Source organism: Telmatherina bonti (genome assembly GCF_933228915.1).
Source record: "Telmatherina bonti genome assembly, chromosome: 11".
NCBI lineage: Eukaryota > Metazoa > Chordata > Actinopteri > Atheriniformes > Telmatherinidae > Telmatherina > Telmatherina bonti.
In genome coordinates, this window is record NC_136629.1 from 13229410 (window position 1) to 13250663 (window position 21254).

At 43.9% G+C, this 21254-nt stretch overlaps 1 protein-coding gene across 1 annotated transcript; it reads left to right on the forward strand.

Annotated features, from left to right (window-relative positions):
• Positions 1–2104: 2104 nt before the first annotated feature.
• On the forward strand, positions 2105–6578 carry prkn (parkin RBR E3 ubiquitin protein ligase). Its single transcript, XM_079249214.1, has 11 exons — positions 2105–2156; positions 2498–2661; positions 2730–2961; positions 3130–3245; positions 3474–3557; positions 3797–3912; positions 4005–4141; positions 4983–5044; positions 5133–5363; positions 5435–5552; positions 5661–6578. The coding sequence occupies exons 1-11, from the start codon at positions 2150–2152 to the stop codon at positions 5762–5764; spliced, it is 1371 nt and encodes a 456-aa protein (XP_079105340.1). The 5' UTR covers positions 2105–2149; the 3' UTR covers positions 5765–6578.
• The last annotated feature ends 14676 nt before the right edge of the window (positions 6579–21254 follow it).

Sequence of the window (21254 nt, forward strand, 5' to 3'; positions counted from 1 at the left end):
TCAGAGATTCCTGGACTACAGTCAGTCTCTGGACAAGGCCAGGACCCAGAGTCCAGAATCTGGTGGTTCCGTCGGTGGTTTCTGAATGAGCTCAAACCAAAGAAAAACCTGAAACAGGTGCAGTGGACAGGTGTGTTTTACCTGACAGACAAGACTGAGGACAAAAGAACACAATTCTGTCAGTGGACAGGATCATGTGACCAGAGACCAGACTGACTGTTACCAGGAAAACAATGAGTTCTGTGTGTGTGGGTGTGTGTGTGTGTGTGTGTCTTTTCCTAACTAATCAATCAACATGAACGCATCCACACATCCAAAGCTGGAAGAGAACCAGACCATCAGGAGGTTTACCAGGACCAGGAGGGTCCTTAGTGGTCCTGGAGGTCCGTTTGTGTTAGTGAAGGAATTTCTGGAACTATCACAATCTGTGGATCTCTTCCTACTCTGCCTTCTGATTGGTGGGAACAAATGGCAGAACTGTTCCCCGGGTCATGTGATTCAGGCTCAGAAGGTCACATTAACATTCAGCAGCAGCTGATCTCAGATCAGGAGTCTCTTTTATAAAGCTTCCGCACGCACAAAATCTGGCATAAGCCAAATATAGTCAACTTATTTGGGTTTATAAAAAACATGACTTGGTGCTACAATGTCCCTACCTCCATGCCAACTCTGACCCTGGTGGGAAACGGCAACATCAACTGCAGAAAAATAAAAACCAAAGAAATGGTGTGAAATTTGAGACATTTCTGCAAAATCAAACATAAATGTTCACACAAAATGTTGTACATTAACATTAGGAAAAATTAAGAAAATGCATATTTGATATTGATCCTCTGCCTTAATAAAAAAAAAAAAATCTGAATCAGAAATGTTAATAAGAACGTCAACCACTAAAATATGTTCTAAAAGGAAGCAGTTCTACGTGTTAGGAAAGCTAGTTCACACAGCTAATGAGCCGTACAGAAGCTGCCATACTAATAAAATTCCAAACGAATAATTACAATTACAATTACAAGTTTGCCGTGCAAAATCGTCCATCAATTGGCTGATCAGGGTGTTTCCTCCACGTGCAGATTTACAGAACTTGAAGTAATGGTTGGATATAAAATGCACCCGTAAATGCGCACAGTGGCTTATTGTATATATTGTGTCTCAATGTGGTCTGACGTGGTTTTATTAAACCATTTTTATTAAACCAGTTTTATGAAAGGACCATCCTACTAAAAGTGTCCCGTTTGAGGGAGCCCATGTCGTCCTGAATCAGGATTCTGTCTATTGAAGTGTCAGACTTTCTCCCACAGTCCCATCTTTCAGGGGTTCTGGATCAGCTCTGGGTGTTTTGGGTCGAGTCCAGCGGGCATGTTTTGTGAAAGAGTAGGTCAGTCTGCTCCCCCGCCTCCTTGAGGTGTCTTTGTCTCTGTCCTCAGAGCGTCTTTCAGGAGGAAGAATGGGAGATTGTCTTCATTAAGGAGGACAGCTTGTCTCAGGAAGTCCAGTGAGGGGAAGCCAGCAGAATGTCAAAGCAAGGGAAGCTTTCATGCGGATGTTTTTCACCCACCAGCGACTGATTCATATTCAAATGGAGCTACTGGATCGAAACAAACACTGAAACCACAAGTTAACCCTCACAGTTGGTAACATCATCGATCACGTGACGGACATCATGTAAACATGACAAGAAGTGTTTTCCATCTAAATCCCAGATGTCTTTCTATCTGCCTGCCTGTCTCTGCCTGTTGGTCAGTTTGTCTGTCTCTCTGTGCGCTCATCTTCCAGTCTGTCTGATTTTCCCTACCTGTGTGTCTATTTTTGTCTGTCTGTGTGAGTGGTGTTTGTTTTGTTTTGTTTGTTTTTTTTTAAAATCATTTATCTATTTAATTGATCAATGAAATAGATAAATTTATATATGTATTTATTGTTTAGTTTTTGTTTTCCGTTGTTTTGACAGTTGAAGTAAAAAAGAAAAGAAAAAAAACCCCAAACAACTAACCGGCTGCATGTACGTTTTCGGGATTTCTCTGTGACGTCATTACGCACTGTAGTTCGGCCGGCCAATGACTGAAACGTACGGAGCGCGTAGCGGGACTACAGCTCCCAGAGTGCATCGCGGCCGGCAGATTGTAAACACACATGAAGGACGAGGAGACCGATGAAAGGTGAGTTCTGGGCCGGATTATTTCTGTCCGAACTGTGAGCTGAGATACAAAATGATCAATAAATCTGTGATTATTTGTTCTGGTCGGTCACGTTGGTTATGTGTAATCCGGTCCAAATCAAACGTCTTTTAAATCCAGAAAAGTTGTCAGGACCCTATGGTCAGGACGCTGTATGCTAATAAAGCTAATTATTCCATCTTTGAGTCCAACTAAATCCAGAAGTCCTGTCTGTGTGTTTAAGGTTTCAGAGTTCTGATTTATGTCGTCATTATGTTGTAATCATACTTATCGATTAGATCATGACAAATCAATAAAACTGTAGCAACTCTGTGCGTCCTCAGTGTTTGTACGGTACAACCTGGGTCCCGGTGTGGCCGTGGACCTGCGGGATGAGGCCAGCGTGGCTGAGCTGAAGGAGATGGTGGGGAGTCAGCAGGGGGTCCGTCCAGAGCAGCTGCGCGTTCTGTTTGCTGGGAGGGAGCTGCAGAACTCCTCCTCTCTGCAGGTCAGCTCTTCACAGGTAACACTCACCTGGTGTTGGTGTCGTCCTCTCACGCCTCCTCCTCCTCTTAGGGATGTGACCTCCCGGAGCAGAGCACCGTCCACGTAGTCCTCCCTCCTCCAGGGTCTGCCTCCTCCCAGCTCCTTCTCCTGCAGGAGCGTCTGATTTTGGGCAGAGACGAGGAGCAGGACAGTCTGACCAGGTTGGACCTCAGCTCCTCCCGCCTGCTCAGCACCTCCTCTGGACTGGCTGTGATCCTGGATGGAGGAGGAGGAGTAGAGCAGGATGCTGCGCCTGGCAATGGTCAGTATTTCTCCTCATTTCTTCATTATGTTCAGGTTCCTGGTTTCTGTCTGGTCTGATTTGAACCAGTTTAGAGACAAAGACGTGTGAACAGGATCATGACATTAAATTGAAGTACTGTGTGTATTATGTAGTGTACCTTCAGTGTATCAGTACTGTGTATTGCAGGTGTGCGTACCTGCAGTACTTTCTTTGTGTACTGTAAGAGCTGCAGGTCCATCCAACATGGAAAACTACGCGTTCGCTGTCGAAGCTGCAAACAGACGACACTGACGCTCAGCAGGGTGAGAGTACTACTTCATGTGTTCTTTATATGAACTTTTTATATGCTCTACATGTACTTTATATTTACTTCATCTATACTCCATGTGTACTCCATCTATACTCCATACTTCATGTGCATTACAGTGTATACTACAGTGCTGCAGTGTACTACAGGGTATTTGATGATGTCATGACTGTGTCCTGCCATTGGCTCATGACGCTGGAGTGAAGTCTTCTCTGTCTTTCAGGGTCCGTCCTGCTGGGACGACGTCCTTCGGCCTGGGCGTATCCATGGAATCTGTCAATCTGACGGTTGCCACGGCAACGAAGCGGTAAGTAGATGGCCCTTTCAGGCAGGTGCTTATTAACCAATCAGAGGAAAGAGTGATATGACATCGCAGTAAACTCCAAGGGCTTCTTGTTTCCTGTTGTTTTGGTTTTTATTGATCAAGTCATTTCGCCAATAATCATAGTAATAACTGATTACCAGAACAATCCTGATGAATTGTGAGGCCTGATGTGTGTGTGTGTGTGTGTGTGTGTGTGCGTGCATGCGTGTGTGTGTGTGCAGGAGTTCTATATGAAGTGTGCGTCTCATCTGACATCAGATGATGATGTCTCTGTGGCTCTCGACCTTATCATGACCAACAGCAGAGACGTGCCCTGCATCGCCTGCACCGACATCATGTAACACACACACACACACACACACACACACACACATAAAGAAGGTGATGTCACAGCCAAGTGTAGCAAGGTATTCTGTCTCCCATCTTCAGGGATGTCGTCCTGGTCTTCCAGTGTTCGGAGCGTCATGTGATCTGTCTGGACTGTTTCCGTCGTTACTGCCAAACTCGCCTGAACGAGCGGCAGTTTGTTCATCATCCCGTGTTTGGCTACACGCTACCGTGTGCAGGTGAGAGGTCAGACACACGCACGCTGCCTTACGGACTGACTTTCATTTTCTGATGATGTCATAGTATCAGTGACCAGTGACAAGGTCTAAACGTGATGAGACGTCTCATCATGTCCAGCAGTTTGATGATGCCATCATGTTTTGTCATGTCACAGTAATCTATGACATCATCTGAATTTAAAATGACATCAGATTGGTCGAACATCATGAACTTCATATACGGTGTTTGAGTGTCAAAAGTTTAAACTCGACAACATTTAAAGATGACGACATTTGGACTTGATGACATTTGACCTTCATGATGTTTGAACTTCGCAGCATTTGAACTCAGCAATATTTGAACTCCACGACATTTGAACACGACATTTGAACTCCAAAATGTTTGAACTCTACAGTGTACATTTTTTGGTGACAAAAGACAATTTTTTTGCACATAATTGACTTACAAAAGCAGTTAAAGAATAAGAGATTGCAGAAGGGGAAACTTTTCATAGAAACTTTACTTTTGGACTCCATTTGAACTTTATGACATTTTAAATTCACATCAAGACGTCACAATATGTGAACGTTGTATTGTGTAAACGATGCAGAGTTCAAGCTTCGTGTTGTTTTCATATCAAGTTACTGAATGTTAAAATATTTGAATTTCATGTCTGAACTGGATGAAGTCTGAACGTCAGCGTTTAAGCATCACGTTTGAACGTCATGATGTTGGAATATAACGACGTTTGAACGTAACAATGTCCTGATAATTTAAACATCGGGATCTTTGAACGTATTATAACGAGTGTGTTTGTGTAATTGTATGTGTGTATAATGATGTGTTTCTGTGTGTCTGCAGCCGGCTGTGAAGACTCTTTGATCCACGAGTTGCATCACTTCAGGATTCTGGGAGACGATCAGGTGACTTCACTTCATAGTTTTTATATTTCTGTTCAAGACTACACAGATTACCCATAATGCCCCTGTGTTTCCTGTCTTCCTGTCCCAGTATGGGCGGTACCAGCAATACGGGGCAGAGGAGTGTCTGATGACCATTGGAGGACTAATATGTCCGTCACCTGACTGTGGGGCGGGGCTTGTCCCGGTGGACGACAGCAGGAAGGTGGAGTGTGACCGCCAGCTGGGCTGTGGTTTTGTTTTCTGTAGGGACTGCCGGAGCGCCTACCACCAGGGTGCATGTGAGGCAGTGCAGGCTCCACCCCCTGAAGACGCCTCGCAGGTGAGTGTTTGCAGTGTGTGTGTGTGTGGCGTTTTATCACAGGTTTTTACCGGTTAAACTCTCCTCCTCAGGGTTTTGTGGTGGGGCAGGAGGCATCTCTGCGGGGGAGGTGGGATCAGGCGTCTCTGCAACTCATCCAGGAGTCGACCAAACGCTGCCCTCAGTGTTCGGTTCCGGTGGAGAGAAACGGTAAGCATCACATGCACGCACGCACGCACGCACGCACACACACACACACACACACACACACACACACACACGCATTCATGCAAACTGCGCTGCTTTCGCCCCCTGCAGGTGGATGCATGCACATGCAGTGTTCCTTGTGCAAAGCAGAGTGGTGCTGGCTCTGCAGAGTCCCCTGGAACAGAGACTGTATGGGAAACCACTGGTTCGGATAAACAGACCTGGAAGACATGATCACGTGACCCACACCTGGAAGACATGATCACATGACCCACACCTGGAAGACATGACCACATGACCCACAACTGGAAGAGTCACATGACCCACACCTGGAAGACATGATCACATGACCCACACCTGGAAGACATGACCACATGACCCACAACTGGAAGAGTCACATGACCCACACCTGGAAGACATGATCACATGACCCACACCTGGAAGACATGATCACATGACCCACACCTGGAAGAGGCACATGACCCACACCTGGAAGAATCACATGACCCACACCTGGAAGAGGCACATGACCCACACCTGGAAGAGGCACATGACCCACACCTGGAAGAATCACATGACCCACACCTGGAAGAGGCACATGACCCACACCTGGAAGAGGCACATGACCCACACCTGGAAGAATCACATGACCCACACCTGGAAGAGGCACATGACCCACACCTGGAAGACATGATCACATGACCCACACCTGGAAGACATGATCACATGACCCACACCTGGAAGACATGATGACATGAGGCCACATGGGATGCGAGTAGCATCATGTGACCAGACAAGACGATAACAACATGCAATCAAAACTGAAATTTGACTATTTGCACATGTAAATATTATTTATGATTGAAGCATGTAAAATGTGGACCTGAACTCAAGGCTTCTGTCTGTCTGGAGGTGTGGTGGGACGAGCAGAAGCTCCAGCTGATGTCTGATGATTGTAGAAGTTTTAGATTTACAGTTTCTGATGCTTCATGGTCTTTGAGAGTCCTGACAATAAAGAAGTCCCTCATTCAGATTCCTCCTGTTTGGTTGTTTCTGTCATAAACTGGAGCCAGACCCTGGACCTGAACCTGGAGCTGGACTGTCCCACCTCCACCCACTGATAAGACACATCGTAAACCTTTGAGCAGTCATCAGGCAGATAAACGTTGGGTTTGTTTTTACTAAAGTTGCACAGATCTGGATCAACACGGTCCTGAACGGGACTCAGATCGTCCTTCAGGTTGGACAGTCCGACGGGTAATGAGACCTTGTACAGATGTCATGTGATGTTCATGGGATCTGCAGTTTGTTTAGAGTTCTAGCAGAGTTCTACAGGTTCCAGCAGGTCCAGAAGTCCAACAGTGTTCAGTTCTGTTCCGGTGGACAGAGACCCAGTAGGACAAGGATGAACAAGGAGATTCAGGTAAACCGGACTGGTTTCCTGAACCCTGGACTAGACCTGGAGATGACAGAAAGAAGCAGCAGGATACAGGTGAGTCTGGCAGTTTGTTGATGAGGGTGGACACCTTTGTAAAGTCAGCTCTGTATGAAAACCGGTTTCTGTCCATGTTGGACAAGTTCAGTCCTCAGATGGACAGGCTACTCTTATAGTGGCACTGACTGCTAAAATAGGCTCTGCCTACTTAAACCCATAACAGGATGAAAATATGGTTGAATCCATGAACAGATGATGGACATTAATGAACTTTACTGGTCCGTAGACAGGAGGACAGAAACTCCGCCCCCTGCTGTTTCAGCAGGTTAAAAAAAACAAACAAATCAATTTTATAAACTCATCAAAGGACCTAAAACATTTGTTACGAGGCTTTCATCAGGTCTCAGTGTGTCCTCAGGATTCTGTTTGTCCTCAGGTCTCAGTGTGTCCTCAGGTCTCTGTGTGTCTTCAGGTCTCAATGTGTCCCCAGGTCTCAGCAAGTCCTAAGGTCTCCTTGAGTCCTAAAAAGTCCAAGTCTTCTGCATCTGCAGCTCGGTGGACTTCGTACTCCAGAAGCCGCTGGAAGCGAAGACGTAGAAAACTGGTCGGTAAGTTCAGGTGGTTTTTGACAGTTGTCTCTGAGAATCTGGATATGTCCTTCCTTTAAGTTGTTTACTCCTCTTTAGGAGTTCAGCTGGACCAGGAGTACAAAGGTCTGGCTGAGGACGAAGACGGGGACGAAACTGACACCAAAAACCAGAATCTGAATAAAAAACTTCTCAACCACTTCAGACAGTTGGCTGCAACTAACCAGGACACTGACCAGGTAAGACAGACAGGACAGAGACCAGGTTATAGACCAGGTAGGACAGACCAGGACAGAGACCAGGTTATAGACCAGGTAGGACAGACCAGGACAGAGACCAGGTTATAGACCAGGAAAGAGACCAGGATATAGACCAGGTAGGACAGACCAGGACAGAGACCAAGGTTTAGACCATGTAGGACAGACCAGGACAGAGACCAGGTAAGACAGACCAGGACTGAGACTAGGATATAGACCAGGTGGGACAAACCAGGACAGGATATAGACCAAGTAAGACAGACCAAGACTGTGACCAGGATATGTACCAGTTAGGACAGACCAGCAAAGAGACCAGGTAAGACAGACCAGGACATAGACCAGGATATAGACCAGGTAGGACAGAACAGGACAAAGACCAGGATAGAGACCAGGTAAGACAGACCAGGACAGAGAACAAGACATAGACCATGTAGGACATATAGGACATAGACCAGGACGTGAATCTAGTAAGACAGACCAGGACACAGAGAAGGTAGGAGAAACCAGGACACAGACCAGGTGAGACAGACCAGGGTTTCTTATAAACCCAGGCCATAAAAACGTTATACAGGTTAGTTTCCATATTGAAAAGACAAGACAAGACTTCCCAGGAAGGACAGAGGTAGGTTACGATTCCTGAACTCAGGATCTGATGAGGACCTGATGAGGATCTGGTCTGCATGTTTTTCAGGGTTAGACCTGTAACCATGTTCATGTAAACATGCGTGTGTGTTCAGGTGGACCTTGAATTCCTGGACAAGGTGATGTCAGATGGAGCTGATCCAAACAGCTCAGACAGATATGGACAAACCGTCCTGCACGAGGTCACATGATTTCACTTCTGTTCTGCTGGTTTTCCTGCAATCATTCTGTTCTTCAGTGTATGTTCTAACAAGTCACATGACTAACAGGTCACATGACGTACAAGTCACATGACTAACAGGTCACATTACTTACAGGTCACATGACGTACAACTCACATGACTAACAGGTCACGTGACCTACAAGTCACATGACTAACAGGTCACATGACTAACAGGTCACATGACTTACAGATCACATGACTAACAGGTCACATGACTTACAGGTCACATGATGTACAAGTCACATGACTAATAGGTCACGTGACCTACAAGTCACATGACTAACAGGTCACATGACTTACAGGTCACATGATGTACAAGTCACATGACTAATAGGTCACGTGACCTACAAGTCACATGACTAACAGGTCACATGACTTACAGGTCACATGACGTACAAGTCACATGACTAACAGGTCACTTGACCTACAAGTCACATGACTAACAGGTCATATGACTTACAAGTCATATGACTAACAGGTCATATGACTTACAAGTCACATGACTAACAGATCACATGACTAACGGGTCACATGACTAACAAGTCACATGACTTACAGATCACATGACTAACAGGTCACATGACTTACAGGTCACATGATGTACAAGTCACATGACTAATAGGTCACGTGACCTACAAGTCACATGACTTACAAGTCACATGACTAACGGGTCACGTTATTTACAGGTCACATGACTAACAGGTTATAGCAGGGTAATGGCAGATTTTCCTCCATATTTAGAGACAAGCTGAATGAAAACACAGAAGTTTTGTGTGTAAGTAAAGTCTGACAGAACCAGCTGTTTATAGGTGTGTGTCTGCGTGTCCAGATTTCCCGGTCATGGAGTGTGGATGTTATGCGGTTCTTTCTGGACCGGGGCTCGGACCTCCTGCGCTCAGATGATTTTGGAGTCACTGCGCTGCATGTGGCCTCGGCACTGGACTACCAGGACATGGTCCAGTTCTTGCTGGAGCGCAATGGTGTGTATAGTTGGCCACAGATAAAACAGATAAAACACAGAACAGATGCTGGGTGTGTGATGTCAGAAGCTCCAGGCTCAGGTGTTTTTGTGTCTGTCAGCTGATCCAGGTGCTTGCACTCATCAGGACCAGCAGACTCCTCTTCACTATGCTGCCAAGAACGATGCTGTGGGCTCCATCAGGCTGCTGCTGCAGGCTGGAGCCGCCATCAGCTGCACCGACTACAAACAGCGGACACCACTGCAGCTCGCTGCAAACATGGGTACTGATGACATCATCACCAGTCAGACCACAACTCTTGTTTTTGTCGATTTGTCATAAAGTTCAAACAAACATGACAGACATGTTTATTTTCACACTTATTTAATTAAAAACCAACTTCTAACTTTTGAACGTAAATGCGGCTTCTTGCTAATGTCATCGGTGACATAATCAGTGACATCATCAGTGACATTATTAATGACATCACTTGTTTCAGAACGGAGTGAAGCAGCTCGCCTCCTCTTGGAGTATGGGGCAGAAGCAGGAGTGAAAGACTCTGACGGACAGCTCTGTATAACTGCGCTGATTGGTCGGATGAGTCCTGTGGTAACAAAGCCCCGCCTACTGACAGATAACAGTGCTGTAATTGGTTCAGACATGTTGTTATGGTAGCATGTGGTTGTGTGTTGTTCTCAGGCCCAGATAGCTCTGAGTCAGTTCCAAGTGACAGACAGGATGACCAGGCAGCAGTATTTCTACCTGAACCTGCTGGAACCAGATCCACACTCACCTGAGGGCAACCTGCAAGGTAACTCGGCTAGTTCAGGTACAGGTTTACTGCTGCTGGGCTCTGATTGGACAACCTATCAGGATACCACATCATCTGTCTGCCCTTGTGTTGCAGGAACAGTGGAGCCCACATCTCCAGTAAGTGGAAACTATAATGTCCTACACATTACAGAAAAGAGATTACAGATTACAGAGAGAATGTTACAGATAACATAGGAGATACAGATTATAGATTCCAGATAATAAATGGAAGATTTCAAAATATAGATTATAGATTTAAGATATGAGAGGGCAGATTCCAGATTATATATGACAGATAACAGAGGCTAGAATATAGATTTCAGATAACATGGAGCAGATTACAGATCATAGGTGACAGATAACAGAGGGAAGATTACAGATTATAGATTATAGATAACATGGGCCAAATTACAGATTATAGATTACAGATATCAGAAGGCAGGTTCAAGATTAAATATGATGGATAATGGAGGACAGATTATATTTTAAAGATAACATAGGCATATTACATATTATAATTTACAGATAACAGATGGTAAATTCTAGATTATATATTATAGATAACAGAGACTAGATCATAGATTACAGGCAACATGGGACATTTTACAGATTAGATATTACAGATATCAGATTACAGATTACATATCAGATAACACAGACTAGATTATATTACAGGCAACATGGGACAGATTACAGATTATAAATTAGAGAGCTAGATTACAGACGACATTGGCCAACCACGGGTTCTGTTCATCAGCTGCAGGTTGTTGTTCAGAAGGGGAAATTGGACCTCATAATGAATCCAGTCTTTCTCAAACTGATTCAAGTGAAATGGAAACTCTATGGAAGGTAAATTTTCTCTGATTGGCTGGTTTGTTTGACATAATCATTGTTGTACTTTACCGACTGTCTGTCCTTCGCTGCCTCTCACAGGTTGGGGGCGTGGCTCCTTCTGATCCTTAACTTGCTGTTCAACATTTCTTGGACAACCGTCGCCATCTCTGCTTCTGTTCACCGAGACTCACCTGATCGCTACGTCCTTCCACAGGTGTTGTTTTTTTATCTTCCTTGTATACGCCTTGCCTGTCTGTCTCTTCTGTCTTTGCATATACTGTATGTGACACCTGTCTCACCTGCCGGTATATTTTCTCTATGTATCTTTGTGTCACTTGTCTGTGTCTTACCTGTCCACCTCCTTCTGAACCTCTGTTTAAGGACTGGTGGCGTGTCCTTCTGGTGGTTCTGGCACTCCTCATTACACTGGAGGAGGTTTTGAGGGAGGTGCAGGACATCCTGCGTTCGCGGAAAAAGCTCCACCTGTGGCAGCAGTGGACAGAGCAACGTCTCCAAGATGACCTGCGCTACTCTCATCCCATGTGGCCTCAAGTAAGAAATATAGTGACATCATCAATGTACAACAGGTACAGAATATCAGTGATTGTACAAGGTAGTGTTTATTAAGAGACTCTACATGGTAAATCCACAATAATCCATGATAACACCATTATTTATCACATTTTTACCAAGAGACCTCTATTTCCTCCTGGAGATGATGATAAAGTCACTTCCTGTCAAACTTTCCACCAATCAGAGAGCTTAAGCTGACAGTAATGTCTAGTCAGGAGCAGTCAGAGATCAACAAGTGATCAGAAAAGCAGAAAATAATGGTTCTCTATGGCTGGAATAAAGCCAAGATGACATTTCTGATGCTGCTGAGGTGGAGGAGGTTTAGTGATGATAACAGGTAAATAGTAGCAGAAATAAGTGGAAATGAGGGAAAAGTGTAAAACTGTAAATAGTTCCTGTTTTGTTTTGGTTTCAGCACCAAAAGGATTCATGTTTGGGTTTTAGAGGCGTCCCACAGGGATCTGTACTCGGCCCACATATCTTTCTTTAATATAAATAAATCCCTGGTTTTATGATGCTGCAGTGTGTATTAACATAAACCTGTCTGCAGAATCAAGTCTCACATTTAGCAGAAACTGTCAACCTTCTGGCAAACCCCAACCTGGCAAGCCAAGATGTGAGAGGATAATGTGCAGATGAGAAAAGGCTTGATCTCTGTTGATCTGTGTGTTTCTTTGACAAAGTTCTGTCAGTAGTAAACTGTTTTCTTCTTCTGGTTGCTCTGTATCAGTAGATATGTTGGTATGTATCTACTGAAACGTTCATTTTACATTATTTTAGCCTCATAATCTGACAGTTGAGGCTGAAAACATCATGTCTGCATGGAAACATCACATCTACGTGGAAACATCATGTCTGCATGCTGACTGAGATTTTCAGACTGGTTTAGATTTTAAAATGCACATAAACAAAAATATCAGTAAAAGTCTTGGGGTTTTAAGGGTTAATATGTTTGTTTCTGTACAGGAGAGACGCTTCCTTCTGGATCAGATCACACAGATCCACAGGATCAGAGGAAGCTACACCCAGGACCTGTGGTACGAACACATATAAGTAGCAGCCAGACTTATAAACCAGCTGCATTTCCATTAGTTTTTTTCAAAATAAAAGTGACATTTCCTCAAATCACAATTGTGATTTGCAGGGGTTTCCATTGGAGAGTGTTAGCTTATAAGCCGTAATTCTGGTTAAATCTCATCCTGAAACAGATACGAAGGAGATATAAAACATTTTGCATTTTGGAGCAGATATTTTGGTTCAACTATTGCTGTTGTCCTCATCAGAGGAGGAAAGATGTCACCAAGAAGCATTGTCACTTGAAATGAAATGCAAATGCAAAAAAAAAGTGTTTTGATTCCACTTTCACAATAAGGCAAACAGGTATTTGAACACCTTGTGAATTTGCAATTTTGTCCCACTGAGAAATCATGGAGGGGTCTGAAATTTTTATCTTAGCTGCATGTCCACTGTGAGAGACATAATCTACTAAATAAATCTGGAAATCACATTATATTATTTTTTAAATGATTTATTTGTATGTTACTGGTGTAAAAAAGCATCTGAACACCTGTCTATCAGCTATAATTATGATGCTCAAAGACCTGCCAGTCTGCCTTTAAAAAGTCCACCTCCACTCTACTTATTATCCTAAATTAGAAGCACCTGTTTGAGGATAAAATGCACACTTTTTCAGAATATTTGTGATGCTATATTAAATGGATGTCTAATATTGGTCTGCAAATTAAATCCTGGTTGAATAAATAAATATGTATGTGATGCATTTTGATATTACCCTTGTGGCTGTAGACACAGCCATCACAGGCTCCCTGCAAGATTTCACCTTGCGGGGTCTCAATGATCCTAACAAAGGTGAGGAATAGCCCAGAACCACACGGGCGGAGCTGGTCAATGACCTGAAAAGAGCTGGGACCACCATTTCCAGGGTTACTGTTGGTAATACACTCAGACGTCGTGGTTTAAAATCATGCATGGCATGGAAGATTCCCCTGCTTAAACCAGCTTATGTCCAGACCCGTCTTAAGTTTGCCAGTGACCATAATCCAGAGTCATAGGAGAAAGTCATGTGGTCAGATGAGACCAATATAGAACTGTATGGTCTTAATTCCACTCGACGTGTTTGGAGGAAGAAGAATGATGAGTATCATCAAAGAAACCTATCCCTACTGTGAAGCAGGGGCTTGGTAGCATCATGCTTTGGGGGTGTTTTTCTGCACATGGGACAGGATGACTGCACAATATTAAGAAGAGGATGACCGGGGTCATGTATTGCAAGATTTTGGGGAACAACCTCCTTCCTTCAGTTCGAGCATTGACGATGGGTCGTGGCTGGGTCTTCCAACATGAGAATGACCCGAAGCGCACAGCCAGGATAACCAAGGAGTGGCTCCCTGAGAAGCATATCAAGGTTCTGGAGTGGCCTAGCTAGTCTCCAGACCTAAACCCAAAAGAAAATCTTTGGAGGGAGCTCAAACTCAGCCTATCTCAGCAACAACCCAGAAACCTGACTGATCTAGAGATGATTGTGTGGAAGAGTGGGCCAAAGTCCCTCCTGCAGTGTGCAAACCTGGTGAAAAACTACAAGAACTTTTGACCTCTGTAACTGCAAACAAAGGCTACTGTACCGAATATTAACACTGATTTTCTCAGGTTTTCAAATACTTGTTTGCAGCAGTAACATACAAATAAATGATAAAAAAAAACTCATGCAATGTCATTTCCAGTTTTTTCTTTTTTTTAGATTATGTGTCTCACAGTGGACGTGCACATAAAATGAAAATTTCAGACCCCTCCATGATTTCTAAGTGGGAGGAATTGCAAAATCACAGGGGGTTCAAATACTTATTTGCCTCACTGTATAAAGACACATCTGAAAAACCACCTCATGAGAGCATAAGAGCTTTTTACTGATATTTGAGAGTTTTTATTTATTTAGACTGTTCCATTACCAGTTTGAGTATTGCTATACTTGCGTCTGGTCTTACATTAGGTTGGTTATTTAGTGAAACCCAGTAATCTTATTATAAGAAGTCTCATCCAGGACTCCAACATTAGACCTGACATTTACTTAAGTCATACTTTTTCAATTCCAGATATGAGCATAGATAACCCTACATATTTCTGTCACACTCCAGTTTGTGTCAGTCATTTTCCTTTCTCCAAATATTTCAGAAGTTTTAAAATGACCTCCCCACCTTTCTTTGTCAAAAACAAAGACAAAGAAAAGAGTAAATACAAAATAACTCCACAACATTTGAATGTATCCCTTTAAAGCTTCACTCATAAAAATTCTGAAAAAATGATGTCTTTATTTGATTTGATGTTTTTATTTGGCCCTTTAAACAAATGTAAAAAAAAATAGGCGATTTAAAAATAATTGTAGTGCAAAAACTGCCCACCAGGGTGCAGAAAACAAGCAGACTGTGTAAAACAGGCTTTCTTTTTACCAACAAATAATGCAAAATTTCTCAGAAACAGTGATGAAATCTGTCCTGGCTCAACTGCTCTTTTTCAAGCTTTTAAAATGTGCATTTTATTTTATACCTATTTAACTTGTACACTTTTTTTTTTTTTAACTTTGTTTCCATAATTTTACTCTGATATGCAGCCTCACAGCAAAAAGGTTGCTGGTTCGAGTCTTGGCTGGAGGAGGCTCGAATGGTGGCCTTTCTCTGTGCAGTTTGCATGTTCTCACCGTCCAAAGATATGCATGTTAGGTTACTGGTTACTCTAAATTGTCATCAGGACTGAGTGGTTGTTTATCTCTCTTTGTGGCCCTGTGATGGACTGGTGACCTGTCCAGGGTGTACCTGGCTCTCACCCAGTGATTGCTGGGATATCTCCAACTTCCTGCAACCCTGAATTGGATTAAGCAGTTCAGAAAATGACTGACTGACTACTCGATATTAAAAGTTTTAAAGTTTCTGTACTTATATAAGAAATTTCTCTCTGAAATCACTTAAATCACCCCCCCGCTTCTATTTCTTTATTTTATTGGTAGTGAATTATTTCTTTCTGAATATTATTTGTACCCATTTCAGTTGAACCATATCTGGAAGATTTTGTACCTCTCTTCACAGTAACCCATGTATAGTAAAATTAATGTGAAATATACACTATACTGCATTAATTTAATCTATTTTTTATATAAATTTTTTTATCAGTGATTAATTTTTTACATTTGTTTCAGTTATTTATCTCTGCATTTGCTGTTAACACTCTTCCATGACAGCTGCGTGTTTAGTGCCTGATGTTTACAAACTACCAGCTGATCAGCTGGTAGTTGGATCACAGTAGTTGGATCACAAGCAAACTGCACCTATAAATCTGGGATCAATTCCAGACCAGTCTCATTGATCCAGATCCTAGCTGGTCTACGTGCCCCAGCATCTCTTGTCATCCTGTTTCTGGTGTCTCCATGTATCATCAGGAACGTCTTTGATTGGCTGGCTTACTGTCTGCTGACGGCGTCCTTCAGCGTTCACATGGCTGACGTCTTCCTACCATCTTCCTCTCTTCAAACCATCAGTCTGCGACTCTTCTCCATCACCGTCATCTTCCTGTGGCTGCGCCTCATGAAACATGTCAGAGCCTTCAGGTACAAAACACGTGATTATAAGTTACAGCAGATTCCAGATTTTTTACTTCTGGTTGACAAACAAATAAAAAAGTTTGTTGTGGCCCTGAAGTGCAAATTCCGACTACAAATTAAAAGACAATGACACTAACCTACTGGTTCCAGTGAGCAGAATGAGAAATGGCAAACTGAACGACATCCTGTTGTGTTTGTTTAATTTGTAGCTGCGGTTTGAACTTCAGGGCCACCATAAATAAATAAGAGTATCCTGATTGGCTGCTTATCAGGTAATCACTTTTTTTTTTTTAACATTAATTTTAATTTTATTTTATTGATAACTTCAATTCTTTTACAGAATTTACAACAATCTACAAAAAGAAAAAAAAAGACAATTGTAGGTAATGGGAGATAAGACATTAATGGAAAGAGAAAATTACTTAATAAAAGAAATAAATAAAAACTTTAAAATAAAAATTTTAAATTAAATAAAATAAAGAGTAAATGCGAGTTACAGAAATAAGATGCATTTTACAAATATCCTTTGTTTTTGTTTTTTTGCCTTTTTGTTGTTTCAGTTTGAGATTGCATCCAGATACATTTTTACATCCACTATAAAGGGATTAAAAAGTGGTTTTCTATGCATCACTTTACCTTTGTGAAAGTGGAACTTTGCGAGAAACAGGATCAGGTTGATAGGAAATATGGCAGGGGAATATTTCTTCTTAAAGTCCGTGATACCAAACAAAACATTTTCAAAAAGGAAACCTGGTTTGATGTTATTGGAGATCAGCGCAACAACGTCCTTCCAAAAGTTCAGTGAGCGCATACATTTCCAAAAAGGTGAGTTGAAGTCTCTGGTTGAAGTTTACAAAAGGAACAAGAAACATCACTGGTTTGTGTTTCAGGTTAATGGGGCCGTTTATCGTCATGCTTGGCAGCATCATTGGAGATGTGATGCGTTTCCTGTTCCTGTACGCAGAGATCTTCTTCCCCTATGCCTGCAGCTTCTGGATCATGTTTGGAGGTCGAAATGAACATATTCGTTGTTTGGCTGTTATTGTGACATCACTGATGATGTCACTGATGACATTATTTATATCTTCCCAGGTTCATCTTCTGTTCCCAGCATGCAGTCTGTTTCTGGGCTTCTCTACAGCCTGTACAGGATCACATTGGTGGACGAGTATGAGTACGCTGCCATGGTAACGGTGGACGACGTCATGGCGCCTCTGCTGTGTGGGACGTTTCTTGCTGCGTCCTCCGTCCTCTGTGTCAACCTGCTGATCGCCCTGCTTACAGACACCTTCCAGAGGTCAGAGGTGGACCCGGACCCCGACCTGGACCTGGAATTGGACGTGGACCTAGACCAAGACCCGGATTCGGATCTGGACCTGGACCTGGAACTAGACTCGGACATAGACCCTGACCTAGTCCCTGACCTGGAAATGGAGCTGGAGTTGTATCAAGACCCAGATCCTGACCCAGACCTGAACCCAAACCTGGACTGACTTGGACCTAGATCCACATGAAGAGGTAGACCTAGACACAGACCTAGACTAAGACTAGATCCAGACTAGATCCAAACCCAGACCTAGGATAATCCAAATTCCAGAGCTATATCAAGGCCAAGTCCTTAATTAACCTGCACCCAGATACAGACCTGGACCAACACCTTGACCCAGATTTGAACCCAGACTAGACCCAGACCCACATTCAGACTCAGTCCTTGACTAACATCTGTACCCAAAGCTACATCCAGACCCAAGTCCAAACCCAGATCTGCAACAATCCTAGAACCAGAATCATATTAAGATCAAGTCTTGGACTAACCTGGACCCAGACCTAGATCCAGACTCACATCCAGATATAGAACTGGACGCACATCTGGACTCAGAACTGGGCTCAGGCCTAGATCCAGACACAGACCTGGACTGACCTGTTCATTTAAGTATCCAAACATTTTACTGATTCTGTTATATTCAGTAAATAATTATATATGTGTGTGTGTGTGTGCGTGCGTGTGTGTGTGTGTGTTAGGGTGCATGATAACTCACAGGCTAACGCTGTGATGCAGCAGGCAGCCGTCATCCTGCAGGTGGAGGAGTCCATGCCCCTGCTTCGCCGGTTCTATGACAACCAGTACCTGTCCAAACACTGCTCCCCTCTCGCAGACCCCTGCAGTGACATCACACCAAACTCCGCCTTCCATCAGCAGAGTGGACGATTCACAGAGCAAATCAGAGTGCGTGTCATCAGAACGGACCATTTTCCCCTGAAGTCTCATTGATCAGAACGTATTGTTGTCCTTGTGTCCCTCAGGAGACCCTGGACCAGTTCCTGGACCTACAGAAGGACATGGAGACCTTCAGAGGTTCCAGGTGAGACTCCTGAGACACAAAGAACAGGTTTGTCCCAAAGCTGGTCTAACATTGACCCTCTCCACCAGAGTACAGGAACCACAGAAACAGAGGGCTCAGAACCAAAACCAGGAGAACCCGGAGCATCAGATCCAGGACCAGCAGAACCAGAGGACTCAGAACCAAGACCAAGGGAACCAAAAGATTCAGAACCAAGACCAACAGAACCAGGAGCTCCAGGCCATACGAGCAGAGCTGAAGGAACTTCGTGTTCTGGTCCAGCAGCTAGTTCAGAACAGGACTGATGTTTTTTGACAGGATTCAGAACTTGGTTCAGGTATAAACGTGAATATGGATGATGACCTGCTGTGAACAGCAGCGCCGCCTGCTGGTGGTTTTTATTATGTAGGCCACTAAATGTGCCAATATGTAATCAATATTACATTGCACACAGAGCGACTCAGACACAACTTTGCTGTGGCACACTTCTTCTGTGCTACCTTTTATTTTTATATAACAGAACCTTCACTGATACCCTCTAGTGGTATAACATGGTACAACATGTCTATGCAAATATATAACATCTCCTTCCCGCCAAGATATGTTGTCATTAACATTTCCTTTAACTTAACTGAAAAATTACCATTATGTCTATCATCGTTATTTTAGGTTTAGAACAAACATTGGCTTAATAGCAACTACCAAGTATTTTACTCATCACGGTAGCGTACTGGTGGTTTAGTAATCCTAACTGGATAACGTCTCACAGTCTCTGCTACCTCTGTAGGTTCTTTGCGTGGCGTTTCCGGAGGTGGTGTTTTAGTTGGCACAGTGGTCTCAGGAACTTGATTAGTGTCCTCTTTGTGGTAGGATGTATTAGTTGTAACAGAAGTGGAACTATCACTCTGAGGAACCCATGGAGGACTCACAGGAATGTTCACAATGGTCTCTTGGGGCACTGACTCGGGGCGGGTCAGCATCTGGTCCACATGGCGTTTCCACAGTCCTTGAGTTCCAACATTTACTTTGTATGACACTGGTCCAGTCTTCTCCATAACAACACCTTGTGTCCACTTATCCTCCCCCTTCCTATGATCACGCACAAGGACCGGCTCTCCAACATCAAACTGTCTGTCCTTGGAGTGTTGTTGACGTCGTCGCTGTTGAGCATTTTGGGACTGATGTACTGCTCCAGCAACACTGGGTTTTAGAAAATCCAACCGAGAGCGCAGCTTGCGTCCCATGAACAGCATAGCTGGTGGTTCTTTTGTTGTTGCGTGGGGAGTATTGCGGTATGATAACAGAAACGTATCAAGTCGCTGCTGCACTGGCGATGTTCCTCTTGAAGACTTTAAGGCGTGCTTGAACGTCTGCACGAAACGCTCCGCCAGGCCATTAGTGGCAGGATGGTACGGCGCGGAGCGGATGTGTTTGACACCATTGGACTTCAGGAATGTGTTAAACTCTTCAGAACAAAACTGTGGTCCATTGTCGCTAACAAGAATGTGTGGGATACCATAGCGACTAAAGAGTCCCCTTAGCACTTGAATGGTTTTACTGGCTGTGGTGCTGTCCATGACGTGCACCTCAGGCCATTTGGAATGTGCATCTACAACAACCAGATACATATGTCCTTCAAATGGACCTGCAAAGTCCACATGTATCCTTTCCCACGGACTGGATGGCCACATCCATGGATGTAATGGTGCGAGAGCAGGGTCTTTTTGTACACGTTGACATGAGTGGCAGGACTTTGCTTTGAGTTCAACTTGAGAGTCTATGCCGGGCCACCACACATAACTGCGAGCTAAGCTCTTCATCCTCACCACACCTGGATGTGCAGAGTGTAGCTCTTCCAGAACATGTGGGCGTAGCTTGGGTGGCACAATAACTCTCACACCCCACATGAGGCATCCTTGTTGAACTGTGAGCTCAAGGCGACGCAGAATATAGGGTGACAGCTCTTCCTCTGCGTCCTTAGCAGCTGGAAAACGACCAGTAGTGACCATTTCCATGACACGTGACAAAGTGGGGTCAGCCAAGGTGTCACGTCTGATCTTGGTGTGACTGAATGGCAAAGTGTCCAACTGCGATGTGTAAAATACTTCCACTGCTCCTGGTTTCTCAATAGAAGCATGCGGAAGCGGTAACCTCGAAAGTCCATCCGCATTGGCGTGTAATGCACCCTTCCTGTATTGAATGGTGTAGTTGTGTGCTGATAGGAGGAGCGCCCAACGCTGCATCCGAGCTGCAGCCATGGATGGTGTGCTTTTCACTGGACTCAGGATCGTGGTTAGCGGGCGATGGTCAGTGAGTAGAGTGAACTTGTTACCATACAGGTACTGATGAAACTTATGAACTCCAAATACTATCGCCAATGCCTCCTTCTCAATCTGGGCGTAGTTTCTTTCTGCCTTACTGAGAGTTCGGG

What these genes read in the sequence shown, in the direction of transcription:
- prkn (XM_079249214.1), top strand. An exon ending in GGATGCTGCGCCTGGCAATG is followed by an intron (nt 2,962 to 3,129) that starts GTCAGTATTTCT and finishes TGTGTATTGCAG; the next exon opens with GTGTGCGTACCTGCAGTACT. An exon ending in ATCGCCTGCACCGACATCAT is followed by an intron (nt 3,913 to 4,004) that starts GTAACACACACA and finishes TCCCATCTTCAG; the next exon opens with GGATGTCGTCCTGGTCTTCC.